Here is a 14,185-nt window from a genome sequence, read left to right as displayed (position 1 = left end):
AAATTGAAGACCCCTCTTCTCATATCAAACACAACAATAGCATCCACAATGTAGTCAATAAAGAATTTTGTTTATGAGGAGATTTTTCCTCAATAGTTTTAATATTTTTTTTATTAGTTTTTCATATGTAGGCCGTTGGCTAAATCATATAATAATATTTTGAGTTTTAGTATAAGTTTTTGTTATCTGATTTATCAACCATATGATATGCAATTGTAAGCTTCCGCATGATGCCCTAATCACTTTCGAACCCAATAAGGTCACGTGTGATGTTTCTTAGGTGAAGACGATGATGATATCAAACAACTTCTACTCATCTTTCCTGGTGAGAGTTGTGTTTTATTTCCTTTCATAATCTGTATTCTCTTAGAAGCTCTTGTACCTGTTTAGACTAGTTCTTACAGATGATTTACGAGTATTTTCAAAGACAAGTTGTATTATGTTAAGGCTAGAAGTTGTTTTCTGAATTAAATAAGTGATTTGTTGAATTTTTATCCACTTCCGCGGTCCTTTAGTTCAAAATTGGGTGATAAAGGTCTTTCTATCTAGGTGTTAGAATAGGTGTTCATACGACCTGATGAATTTGAGTCGTGACAACACAAATAGACACTTAAACTTGTAAAAAGTTGAACAAATGGATATATAAGTCCTACTTGACATTTTATGTGACAATTCACATCATACACGACATTTTACGTGATATCCTATATATATATAATGTCATATCATCATACGTGTACTTGTTCAACTTTATACAAGAACAAACTACATTATTCTTCTCCTATTTGGGACCTATAATTTCTCGAAAATAGTCTACTTTGAGCTAGAACAACAAATTCATGAGCAAGGACGAATTTAAATGTGTACTTAGGCACTCAAATAATTTCTTTCCACCAATCATCATAATCAACATCATGACATCTATGTCAAACGTGGCACCACGCGCCACTTGAGTGTCTGGGCCTAGTGTAATTTCCTCAGCATAGCGGTGCTACTAGTACATAGCAATTGAGTATCTATATGCGTCTTTGAGTTTCCCTATATACGCGCTAATATTCAGCCACGTGGTTACACGCTCTCCCCCATCTGCCCTATTTCTTCTCTATATTTTTCAGTCTCTGTCTCAGGCATATCGACTGTCTCAATCTCATTCTTCGGACTCTCCGACTCCCTCAGTTTCATGCTCGTAAGTTCTCTTTCTCTGCCCTACATTTGATGTTTTTTTCTTCATCAAGCTGAAATCAAGTATTTATTGAATTGTTCAATTTTTATGGCTAGAAGTTAGAGAGTTGCATTTGTGGTTTGTCTGAGTTAGGGTTCATCTGCGGAGACATTCGTTTGTTGGTGATTTTTTTTTTTTTTTTTTAACTTGTGATAGTAGAAAAGGATGCTTTCAATGTTTCGAATACTGGTTTGCCTTGAACTGACTGAATTTTCTAGTTTAAATTGGGAATGCTTATGATTATGTGTCCATTTTGGGTGTTCCTTCCTTTTTTGTAAAAAAAAAATTGGGGGTCGGGGAAGGGGAGATGGGAAAGGGAATTACAAGATGGGGAATTGAATCATCGCCAACAAAACAAGGTGATTTTTCGATGTGTGTGGGTTGCTTTTGTGCACCTCGACTAATTCCACCTGCTACCTCCCATAGCAACATGTATCAGATAACTCTGACCATCAAGGTTAGGATAGATAGTAAGAATCAACTAGTGTTTTTGTCTCCACTAGGATTTGAATGTGAAACCACGGGATATGTGGTACCTCCCACCAACAATAGGTACTAGGTAGCTTTGTCTACCAAGGCTCGGATAGATGAGATTTCCTTAGGTTAAATAAACAATTTGTTTTGGGTAGTCTTAGATGCACACTATACTCATTTATGGTAAAGCTTTAGAATATGCTCACAATAGAGAGATGCTCTTGTGTGGGTGGTAAAGCAATAAATCTCCATGTTTTATGCTCACACTTGAGATAATATTTCCCAGTATCCTTAACCCCTTTTCCCTTCCTTTCTGGGTTGCGTTCCTTGCGGAGAGTGGTGGGTGGATTTTTTTTGTTGGGAGGGGGCTCAAAAGGCAGGCTCGTCACCATGGCCAGAAGACAGCTCTAGTCAACAATAACATAATGTGCGACTTGACTCTCTTATCAAATGATGCAATATTTTGGCACCTTCTTGTTTGAAAATTGCTACACCCATTTTTGGTGCACATCACAAGTTATTGCGGACCAAAACAGGTGTTATTTACGTGGAGAAAGGTAGAAGGGTAGACCCATTATCCACCGAGTTTCAAACCATGCACCAGGTCCCAGGTGGCCCCCAGGATTTATCGGTTATCAGAAAAAGAATTGGTGCCTTCATTTTGATTATGCCTTGATCATAGTTGTTTCTTTATGTGCACCTCCCTTACATTTTGCTTGTTGTTTCTCCAAGATAAAAAAGGTCCCAGGGGGCGGGCGGAGGAGGTTTTTGTCTATAGAAAGTAGTCTATATACCCCCAAAAGAGATATATATTAGGAAAAGTAAAGGACATGCAATGCAGTTTCAGAAGGTATTGGTTATTTGTCATATCATGCAACATCCTCATCTACATATGACTGAAAGCCTTGTTCGAGTTCTGTCTCTGATTCTTTCTCATATACACTCTGGTTTTTGTAGGCTCACTGAGTAATTTGGAGGTTGGCATTTAAATCCACTAAAAGATGCCGGTCAATCCAAGAGTAAAGAAGGCATTTCGTGCTATGAAAAGTATTGGCATCTCTGAGGAAAAGGTGAAGCCAATCTTGAAGAGCCTTCTCAAACTATATGACAAAAATTGGGAGCTTATTGAAGAGGAAAATTATAGAGCACTTGCAGATGCTATATTTGAAAAGGAGGATGCAGAGGTTCAACCAATCCATCTTTCTTTCTTTGCTTTTCTTTCTCTCATATTTCTGATCAAGTCAGAGCTTCGTTTTTCTTCTTTCCTTAGAAAATCATTAAACGTGCTCAATGGAGTCTGAATTCTCTTGATTGACATCCTATTGCAGGTGGCAGAACATAAGAAGCCTGAAAATAATGAAGTACATGATGTGGTATGTTTTCATGTGTTCAATTTATGTCTCCCTGTAATTTCTATAGGATCTGATATTTTTTCCTTCCCCATTTCTGTTGTATCTTTTATTGGTCCCTTAGCCGCTTGTGCAGCGAGAGGAAGTTTTAGAGGAAGAAGCAGTGCCTGAGGAGCCTGAAAGACCACTAAAGAGATTGCGATTAAGATATCAAGAAGGTCAAGCTTCACCTTCCTCTAACAATTCTAGTGCCGGGACTTCTCTTAAAAGGCCTAGGCGGGAGGAGGAAGGTGAATTATCTGGACCTCGTTATCAGAACCAGTCACAAGGGGAAGCAAATCCTAGTTCTGTTAGGAAAAATCTCAGGTTGAACGAAACTGAAACATCTCCAATCGCGTCCAGGGGTCAGAGTTCGGTTGCTGCTAAATCTTCCCATGCATTAAAACTCAAAGAGCCAAAGACAGAACCAGGTGTAGAATTGTCCTCTAAACAGAAGATGTCGGGATCCCTTTCTTTAATCAAGCCTAAGGATGAACCATATACTGATGATATGCCACAGTTTGAGGTTCCTATTGCTGTTATTCACCCAGGTATTTAATCTTGGATGGCCAAATGTTGATATATACTGTGTCACAAATTATTTTACTTGGTTACAAAATTTTCCTTGCCAATATACAATTTTTTTTCTCTATACTGGAGTTAGAAATGAATACAAGACATAACTAGATTGGTTTACATAGTTTACCCATTTCGTATTCTGGAAGTATACCCATATATTTGGATAGTTCTTGGCATATAGAAGCTATGGAGATTACAAATTTAAAACTTTGCCATCTTGGTGGATCTCTGTATGGAATCTTGATCATTGTGCATAAATTAAGCTACAGTTCATAAATTATTGTACCTTCCTTGGTCTTTGATATTCTCATCAGAAAGTTCCCTGGGAACATCTACAAAGTTTTCCCTTCTAAATGGCTTTGTTTTGATTCCGTAGAGCCGTCAAACAAGGGAGATACTTCAAGTGGTAACACCTCAAGGAGACATTCAGAAACTCCTGAACCTTTAGCGATAGAACTAAGAGGTGGAAGAGATTCAGTTGAGGAAATTACGACTTCATTGAATGGAGTGACAACCAGTCGTGAGCTGATAGAAGTCCAGGATAGATGTCACACTGATGTAGATATTGCCTCCTCACCATCTGGAGAGGTAAAAATCTCTATTTACTGTGACCCAGCTCTTTGTAGATCATCAGATTTCCATACGCCGAGTGTAGAATCAGTTATGAAGATGGTGGAGCTGAAATGTCTTAAATCATACAAAATCCTGGACCCTAACTTTTCTCTGATGAAGCTGATGAAAGACATGTGTGAGTGTGTTTTGGAACTGGGAACTCAACATAGTCCTGAATTGCAATCAACCACAGATGTTGCTGCAGAAAATGATTTTGGCTCGAGAAGCATGACTGTTAATTCCTCAAATGGATTTATGAATTTTGAAATTGATGCTGGGGATGCTCAACCAAAGATACCCCGACCCTCTCCTCCTCGTAATGTTGAAGACTACATTCAAGCTGGTCAGATTGCATCAATGGGCAACTGTGGTAGTATTCCAGAAACTGACCAGAATGGTATTGAGCAGACTAATCCATGGAGTATGGAGGCTCCATGTGAATTAATTCTAGGTGAAATAGGTACATTTGATTCCTTAAATGAGTTGCTGAACTCTGATCTTGGTGCTGGGGAAGCTCAACCAGAGATACCCCATCTCAATTCTTATTTTGGTGAAGACAGCACTCAAGCTGATCATACAGCATCAATGGGCAACTGTGGTATTGCTCCAGAGACCAGTCAGAGTCGTCTTGAGGAGGTGGTTTCGCGTGAAGCGACTCCACGTGATGTAGGGTCTGTTGAAGTCATTGATATAACCAAGGGGCAAGAAAATGTTATAATTTCTTTGGTGAATGAAGTTAATAGCAATCATCCACCATCATTTCACTACATAGCTTCCAATGTGGTTTTCCAGAATGCATATGTAAACTTTTCTCTGGCTCGTATTGGAGATGATAATAGTTGTTCAACTTGCTCTGGTGATTGTTTATCATTGTCCACACCTTGTGCTTGTGCACACATAACCGACGGTGATTTTGCCTACACAAAGGAAGGCCTTATAAAAGAAGAGTTTCTTAAAGAATGTATTTCCATGAATCGTGACCCCAAGAAACACTGCCAGTTCTTTTGCAAAGAGTGCCCATTGGAAAGATCAAAAAATGAGGACATTATAGAAGCTTGTAAAGGTCATCTGATGAGAAACTTCATAAAAGAGTGTTGGTGGAAATGTGGCTGTAGTAAACAATGTGGCAACCGTGTAGTACAGCGAGGTATAAGCCATAAGTTACAGGTACGAATGTGTGTATGTTGATTTCTTTGATCACGTTCATAATAGCTAATGCCTTAAATTTAACTGCTATTGTGCTCGTCCTTTGAGCTCCACAAGCTCCTTCCAAAACCATAGTTGGGTTCCCACTATTAACTTGCTCTATACTTGTTGCTCTTCTTTCAGGTCTTTATGACTCCGGAGGGGAAAGGATGGGGCTTGCGGACCCTTGAAGACCTTCCTCGAGGTGCTTTTGTCTGTGAATATGTTGGAGAAGTTCTGACCAACACAGAACTCTTTGATCGTGTTGCACGGAGCCCCAATGGGGAGGAACATTCTTATCCAGCCCTGCTGGATGCTGACTGGGGTTCAGAGGGTGTCCTAAAGGATGAGGAGGCTCTTTGTTTGGATGCTACATTTTATGGGAATGTTGCCAGGTTCATCAATCACAGGTAAGTTCGCAAAGATGGATCCCAAGTTTTATCTTTTTCTGTATCTCTCCAGCTTGGGCTGGCTTAATCATTAAAATCAAAAAACAACAACCTGATTGAATTTAGGTCTAAATTTGTGTTCCCTTGTCCTCAGGTAAGTCTCCTACTTGACTTTGAACTAGATTTCAGTGCATCTTTGAACTTCTGTATTTTTCCTTTACTTTTCAAATTCACACAACTTTTCTTTTTCACAATTAACAAAAAACAAAAATTTGATAATTCATAATGCTCGTCAAGCAAAGCCCATTGTTGAGTGTCAACTGTTCAATATCCTTCCCATTAAACATCCACATCCTGTTTTATAAATAAATTCATCTCATGTCATGCTTCTTTTCTTACATTACCACGTTTAGCTCCTTTAACTACTTCGCCTCTGGCAGACCAGAGATACTATGCGTTTAGCAATTTGCATCTTCTTGTCATGTAAGAATATTCAAAAACAAAAATGGATAAAAAAAAAACAATAAAGAAAGAGGGCAAAGAGAACCATGCATTTTGTATCTGTTTGATGTTTAATCATACATAGATGTCGGGAACATATTTTGATGCATTTACTTCTTTAATTGTTGTTCTGGTCCAGATGCTTCGATTCAAATTTGGTTGAAATACCAGTTGAAATAGAGACTCCTGATCACCACTACTATCATGTATGCTCCCTGAATCTTTAAACTTCATTTCATCGTCAAGAGCCATTCCTTCACATTGATAGCTTTGTTGGATAATATCATGTGATTGCTTCTTGCAGCTTGCTTTTTTCACTACAAGAAAAATTAAGGCAATGGAGGAGCTCACTTGGGTGAGTAGGCTTTATTTCATTGTATCAATGTGCACTTGTTTTGTTGCTCTTTGATTTGCCACTATAAGTACACTGGTTTGGTTTGCTTCGGACCAACTTTTATGTGTTTTCTGATCAGTTTGCTGACAATTCTATTTACATTGAGCCTATGTTGCACAGACAATTCTCTTCCTCTTAATCACTCTTTCATGGCCACAATTTTTGTTAATTTCTTCCTCTCTTAGTACTTTAGAGCTTGTAATGATGTGATATATCTTGAAAATGTGAAAGTGATGTTTGTGTTTTAGGTTTACTCTAATCATAAAGAGTTAAGCACAATGAAAGTCTCCTCTTTACTTGGGAATTATGGTTACGTATGTTGATCGTTAATGGAGTGAAACCAAATTTAGGTCCCTGATTTTGAGAGTTAATTCAAAATGTCAACTTTCTGTGTTCTATATTGCGATAGTCAACAACACTGAGCTATGTCCTAAATATGCCAAGAAGCAGCATAATTAGATGAAAATTGTGTTGATATCATTGAGAGAAAACATAAGCAGTAATTTGAAAATGCTCAAACTTACCAATTGAAATAAGTCAACAATACAGAAATTGTTGCTCCAAGGAGTGGGGATGTCAAACTACTCCATTATGACACGAATATTAGTAAGTAATGGTGGCTCACCATTTCAACATGTGTAGTCTTTTTGTGCCGTGAGTGTTCGCCTGGTAGAGACAAAAAGATGCTTGCCTAATGCCTCCATACCTTTCAGAATATATGCTTTGCTATTTGGTTAGTATCTGCTTGATGAACATAAGATTTGGCTCTTGCAGGATTATGGTATTGATTTTGATGATCTTGAACATCCAGTAAAAGCATTTAGCTGCCATTGCAGTAGCAAGTTCTGCCGAAATATGAAACGTCCAAGCCGTAAGTAATATTGGGAATCATCTCCTGGTTTTTATGGTTGGAATTTGTGAAAATTGTCGTAGTTAAGTTGTAAACTTGCCCAAATTCTCAAAAAGAAAATATGAATTGTGTCTATCTGCAACTATTGCAGAAAACAATTTTTCTTTAAGTGTGTGTTTACAATTTCTTAATGTAAGTTGGTAATTCTGCCATCCGAACAGATATTACCAATGGAATTGGTGTTATGGCTTGTCACTAGATTCCTGAAAGAAAATGCAGGATCAGTAACTTTGTTTGGTCATTAAGTTCCAGCAGATTCCTAGAAGGAATTGCAGAATCAGTAACTTCATTACTGTTCACCAGTAAACAACAACAGTATACCCAGTGTAATCACACAAAGTGGAGTTAGTTGAGGGTAGAGTGCACACAGACCTTACCTCTACTTCAGAGGTAGAGAGGCTGTTTCCGATAGACCCTCGGCTCAAGGCAAAAATAGTCTAGAAAAAGACGTAATGGAAGTATAAGAGACAACAAATAATAACAAAAACAACATATAGTAGTAGAATAGTACTACAACAAAATAATACTATAATTGAACTACACGAAACAACAGATAGTAATAGAAATCGAAGAACAAGAAACTACAAGAATAACACTATGACTACTCATAAGCACATCAAGGCAATGCACTTCCTTCCTACTAGTATGGATGTACTCCTACCAACTAATCTTCTACCCTAATCTGTGTCCTCCCAGTGTTGTCAGAGGCATGCTTAAGCTTTGAAGCGAAGCTCAAGGCGTGTTGAGCGCTTTGCCACACTTAATGTGCTTATTAGTGTCGTCATCAAGGCTTTAAGACATATTTTCCTTACCAGTAAACCTCTTTAGGCAACACTAAACAATTGATATTTCACTTTATTATTATTATTATTATTATTTTCAAATTCTTTGTTGATAAATTTGTCATTCACTAGTATCTAGACACGTCTGTTGCATGTGTGTCCCATGGAAGTAGTACAAACGATATGAATCAGATTAAAACGGTAGTGTAATGAGTAATTAAATTATTAAATGAAAAAGGTACAAGCTGAAAATACCTTGAATAAGTTGTTGCATACTACAATTACTATTTTTTTGTTACTTGAGTACCATTATGCTATAAATATTTAAACTTTGCTTTAAATCGTAAAGGAAGATTTACAACCCAACATATGTCACCCTAATTGCTATTTACAAATTACAACCATAAGCACATGCATGAAAAACTCCAACCTTGCTTATAAATAAGTTTCAAAATCAATTCAAAACATATACCACTTACCAAAACAAACCATTAAAAAAATATACTTTCAAATAAAAAATTCTTAATACACTTAATACTTTAGTTTAATATTCCTTGTAAGCAAATATGAGCTGAACTTTTCCTTTGAAACCTTTGGACATTATGAAGCAGTTTCCGATTGATGCTGCAAGAAAACTATTGGAATTAGATAAACTTAGGCGGTAATGTTCATTTGAATTAATATGAGAAACTACACAGATAAAATAGAAAAATGAAACTATTATAGCTACATAATAATGATAGGATGACACACAAATCGAGAAATGGTCCAAATTTTTTCTTAATATAATTTTAATTGTCAAAAAATAATGATAATGAAAGGGATCAGATAAGGAATACTTTTGGAATTTGTGGTCTAAAACAATCCTTAGATATTTGTGTGGCTAACAATCATTTCATTAAGGGTAAAAGGGAATTTTAAAGTTAGATTATTTCTAATTATAGTAAGGTGACATTCTTTTTGGGACAGGCTAAAAAGGAAAGGGTGTCACATAAAATGGGATAGAGGGAGTATGATATATGAGAGAATTTTAAGCTTTTAAGTAAACAAAACTAAATGTAAGTGGAAGAAGCATACCTGCTAAGTTTGTTTCATCCAATGGTGAGGGTCAGACATATGCTTGATGTCTATTCATATAAGATGTTTAATGACTAAAGGAAATATAAAATCATCCTTGATGGTGTTGGATTAATGAAGGAAAACATTGGGCCAAAAACGGCTACAATGCCATAATTTTTGTACATGTACAAATTTTAAAAGGTTGTAAATGGTATTATTAACATTGGGTATAACATTAATTAAGGCAACCAAAAACATTGTGAGTGTCTCTACAAATTTTGAAGAGGCTATAAAAGGAAATTATTAACATTTAGCTTAACTTTAAATAAGGCAAGAATGTGTGGATTTTTTTTAGGAATTTGAAGAGCCTGCAAAAGGTATTATTAGCATTTACCATATAAGATAGGGATTAAGGAGCAAGTAATTAAAACGCATGAAAAGGAATTACGACTAATTAGTTTTAACATGCAACTTCTTATTTCCTCACTTGAATATGTAATCCAGCCTAGTGGTACTTAAAATTATTATTTAATTAATCATTAATGAGATGGTTATTTTGATTTATTTTAGAGGTAAAATAGCATTTCAACTTTGCACTTTGAAGCTTTCCACTTTTAATATTATATGATATGATGTTTTATAATTACTAGCCTTGGACTAAATATATATATTTGTATTTTTCTCCATTTGTGTCTTTTTTCATTAAAGTCCACTCTTTATATGCGCTTCACGCTTAAAGCTCCAATGGACCTTAAAGTCTTTTTGCGCTTTTCGCTTTTGATAACATTGTGTCCTCCACACCTTCCTATCTAAGGTCATGTCCTCGGTAAGTGTCATTGTGCCATGTCCTATCTAATCATCTCTTCTGAATCCATTCATAGCCAACCTCTCACACCTTTGCATTGGAGAATCTGTGCATCTCCTCATCACATACTCGAACCAATTCAACCTCGCTTCGCGCATCTTGTCTTTCACCAAAGTTACTCCCACCTTATCTCGGATATCCTCATTTTTAATCCTACCTCTCCTAGTATACCCACACATCCATCAAAGCATCTTCATCTCCACCACTTTCATTGTCGGGACGTGAGAGTTTTTGACTGGCCAACACTCCACCCGATACACCATAATGGTTAACCACCACTTGTAGAACTTGTCTTTAAGTTTTGGTGGCACCTTCTTATCACACAAGACTCCAGATGCAAGCCTCTAGTTCATCCACCTTGCACCAATATGGTGAGTGACATCCTCATCAATCTCCCTGTTTTCCTGGATAATAGATCCATGATACTTGAGACTACCTCTTTTCTGGATGGCGTGCGTATCAAGCCTCGCTTCCTTGTCAGCCTCGTGCGTCATATCACTGAACATGCACTTCAAATACTTGTCTTGGTCTAGCTCAACTTGAACCCTTTATACTCCAAAGGTTTGTCTTCAACCTCCAACTTAGCGTCAACTCCGTCACGAGTCTCGTCAATACATCCATCACCAAGGCAAATAAAAACTGCTTGATTGATGATTTAGTTTCTAATTATTTGTTCTAATGTATATGGTTGGTCTTTGCTATTTCATTAGCAATTGTAACTCCACCAAAGGAATGATACTTTGAAGTTAATAGTCTGTCTAATCCCTAGAGAGAAAATAGAGGTTGTGTTTGCTCTTGAAAATTGCTAAAAAAATCCATCTATTTTCCGGACCGGAGTAGCTTTTAACCTGACACTAGAGGTACTGCAGAAACTGAAAGACTTTTCTCTAACAGCATTTGGTTGAAGCAAATTCCAGAACTTTTTGACCAACAAATGCAACATTGGTGCGTCAAATGGTTGATGGGTTGAGTCAAGTTTCGGCGAGTCAAATGAGATGGAGTCAATGAAACTGTGCAGAACTCAACTCAACCACTGCTTGAGTAAAATAATATGGTTTGGGTCAAAATGGACAACCGACTGGTCATAACCAACCCCCCCTCCTCCCTGGCCCCGGCCAATTCAAAATTATTTCCCTGTTTTTTTTTTTTGTAGTTCTTTAAACGTCTAAATTAACCAAAAATCTTTTCTTTATAGAGAGTTTGTGTTTTAGTATCTCTTTCAAAAAGTTGATTATATTTTTAGTTAAAAAGGTTCTTGTTCTTTGTAGTGAAAACATAGGTGAATTTATTGAGAGGAAAATACATGACAAACCAATAAAAAGTTCTTTTCTACAGGTGAAAGGTTGAGAAAGAAAGATATAAATAAAATCTTCCTTTCCATCCATAGATAGAAATGAGTGAACTTTCGTTTTTCTTATTAAATAAAAATAAATAAGGGAAAGTGAGTGAAATTTTTATGTACACCAAAAATAATTTTCCTTTTCTAAAAGAGAAAGCGTATGAAAGTATAGAGTGAGAATTACATCCCACAACCAAAAATATCCAACTTTTGTTTTCTTTTCTTTAAATGAGAAAATCAGGTGAAATCTAGAGACAGATATACCCATCAAACCAAACAATGAATACATTTATTTTCCTTACAGAGAGAAAGGAAGTGAAAGTGTTCAGTGTTCAGTGTTGAGAGAGATGTATATTCACCAAAGCCAAGTTAAAAGCTCTAGGTGAAGTTATTGAGTGAGAGATTTTACCCACAAAACCAAAAGATAAAACCTTTTCATTTCTTTATAGAGAGAAAATTGGTGAATATGTAGAGAGAAATACACCCCAAAATTAAAAATAGGGTTTTCCCTTTATGGATAGTTATGTGTGGAAATGTAAAAAATGAGCAAGGCAATATTTTCTTTGATTTTTTGACACAGCTTTCCGCAATAGAAAGTTACCCGATTTTGTTAATGTGCAAGTTTGTTTACGGGATGGGTGGATATGTTCATGCATTGGGGGGACATCGGTTGTTTATGTGATGGATCTTTAATATGGCTTGGACAATCCTCACTTCTTGAGCTAGTTTTGGGGTTGAGTTAGGTCCAAGTTTCATTTTCTTTATTGTTAAAATGGAAAAAAAATGACTGAAGGTCTGGTTGATAATCTTCAATCACTTTTCATGAGTTTGTGCCTTGACTCATACTTAGAAGTCATGAATGTTGTGCTAAGATTTGGTACCATAAGTCACTTTGTATTATGCCTTGTAGGATCTAGATCAAGAAGGTAGAGCCCTGAGATGGTGATCTTCTCCAAGTATTTTTTTGCCACGTTCCTGATTTTGGGCAGTTCACGAAGCTGTTGTGTTCGAACTAAGTTAAGATGATGTTTTTGTATCTCTGAAGGGTTCTAGCGCCGATGTGCATATGCAATGCTAAACATGCTTATAGTTGTATAAATGACACTATCGAAGCGCAATTTTTGTATAGAAGTTTCAAGGATGTGACTCAGAGCTGGGTTAGCTGCATTTTGGTTGTATATAATGATGTTTTGGTCCATTGGACATATGCCAGAATACTTAGCCTTTTGTTCTATGGCATGAGGTTAGCATAATGCAGACGGCGCCTTTTCTTGAGTCTTACTTTGCTGCAACTTTTTTTTCTCTTGTGTCTTCTCTCATTAAGCTCTTTTATCTGCCCATTTTGTTTCTTTTGAAGTCAAAATGAATCTCAGTATATTTTCTGGACAAGAACACTATGGTGGATGTGTAAGCCTTGTAATACTTACCACTCAAAATGTTTTTACTGTATGTTCTATTATTTACTGGTGAAGATTAATGCTGCTGACCTTCTGCTACCCAGGTATTAATCGTAATCGTAGCCTGTCTATAAATGTTTGTTACCTGAATAGGTCAATGTTATTCTTCGTTATGTTTTTTGCTCAAAAATGTTCTCATCGTTGTGTTTTTGGCTAAAAAGAAAATGCTCAACTAATTGCTCAAAATATTTTTTTATCAATAATTTGCTCCTACATAAGGAAAAATGGGTCAATATTGTCTTTCAACTATTTTGAGTAGGTCAGTGTTGCCCTTAATAACATATAAAGAAGGTAGTAAAAACATTTTTCATTTTATCAATTAAAAGTGATGACATGACTTTCTTTTGGCTCGTTTTTTATATCTTAAAATGATATCATGTATGTTTCTTACCTAACTATTTAAAATTTATCTTTCTACATTGATAATAATGAGTTTGTTTACTAAGAATGCTATAAAAGTAATCAAGTTCAATTATACATTGGTATGTTATATTACTTATTGTAATTTTAAGTGATCCCAAGTTTTAGTCAAGGGCTTCCAGTATAATGGTTTTGAAAGAAAACAATAAAAAAAAAAATTAGTTGGAAAATTAATTTACGTAATTAAATTTCATATAAAATGTAAAATTGGCATTATATAAAAAAAAAATCATTTAAAATAGTCAAATTAATTTCATAATCTTTTAAGTTTTGGATTAAGTCTTACAATTAAGAATATTTTTCTTGAACTTCAAATAGAGGGCAAAGCTATCTTATTTCGAATAGTTGGGCAAAACTATCTTATTTCGAATAGTTCAAAGGTATATTTGAGCTATTTTACTAATTGGATGACATATTTTAGCCAAAAACTTAAGGATGAGTATATTTTTTATTAAAAAACATAACGATTGATAAAATTAACCTATTTTGAATCATTCATAAATATATTTGACAACTGGTTGCCTCCTTGTTCTATTCACTGAACCATTGTTGATGGTATCAATATACTCTAATAGTATCAAACAGTAATTGAACAAATTTTCATGAAAG

The 14,185-nt window shown here is 35.8% G+C and overlaps 1 protein-coding gene across 3 annotated transcripts; it reads left to right on the top strand.

Annotated features, from left to right (window-relative positions):
- Nucleotides 1-1,110: 1,110 nt before the first annotated feature.
- On the top strand, nucleotides 1,111-12,929 carry LOC125814786 (probable inactive histone-lysine N-methyltransferase SUVR2). 3 transcript variants are annotated; one of them, XM_049494224.1, is made up of 10 exons: nucleotides 1,111-1,186; nucleotides 2,654-2,880; nucleotides 3,025-3,069; nucleotides 3,170-3,635; nucleotides 4,040-5,442; nucleotides 5,605-5,870; nucleotides 6,490-6,556; nucleotides 6,655-6,705; nucleotides 7,519-7,615; nucleotides 12,610-12,929. In XM_049494224.1, the coding sequence occupies exons 2-10, from the start codon at nucleotides 2,698-2,700 to the stop codon at nucleotides 12,627-12,629; spliced, it is 2,598 nt and encodes an 865-aa protein (XP_049350181.1). In that variant the 5' UTR covers nucleotides 1,111-1,186; nucleotides 2,654-2,697; the 3' UTR covers nucleotides 12,630-12,929. The 3 variants fall into 3 exon arrangements, with proteins under 3 accessions (XP_049350181.1, XP_049350182.1, XP_049350184.1); XM_049494225.1 differs by having other exon boundaries at nucleotides 3,025-3,057; nucleotides 12,610-12,769; XM_049494227.1 differs by having other exon boundaries at nucleotides 3,182-3,635; nucleotides 12,610-12,769.
- Nucleotides 12,930-14,185: the final 1,256 nt, after the last annotated feature.

The sequence above is a fragment of the Solanum verrucosum genome, unplaced genomic scaffold, assembly GCF_900185275.1.
Source record: "Solanum verrucosum unplaced genomic scaffold, falcon-dt-bn FXZP01000351.1, whole genome shotgun sequence".
Classification (NCBI taxonomy): Eukaryota; Viridiplantae; Streptophyta; class Magnoliopsida; order Solanales; family Solanaceae; genus Solanum; species Solanum verrucosum.
This window is presented reverse-complemented; position numbering and strand designations above follow the sequence as displayed.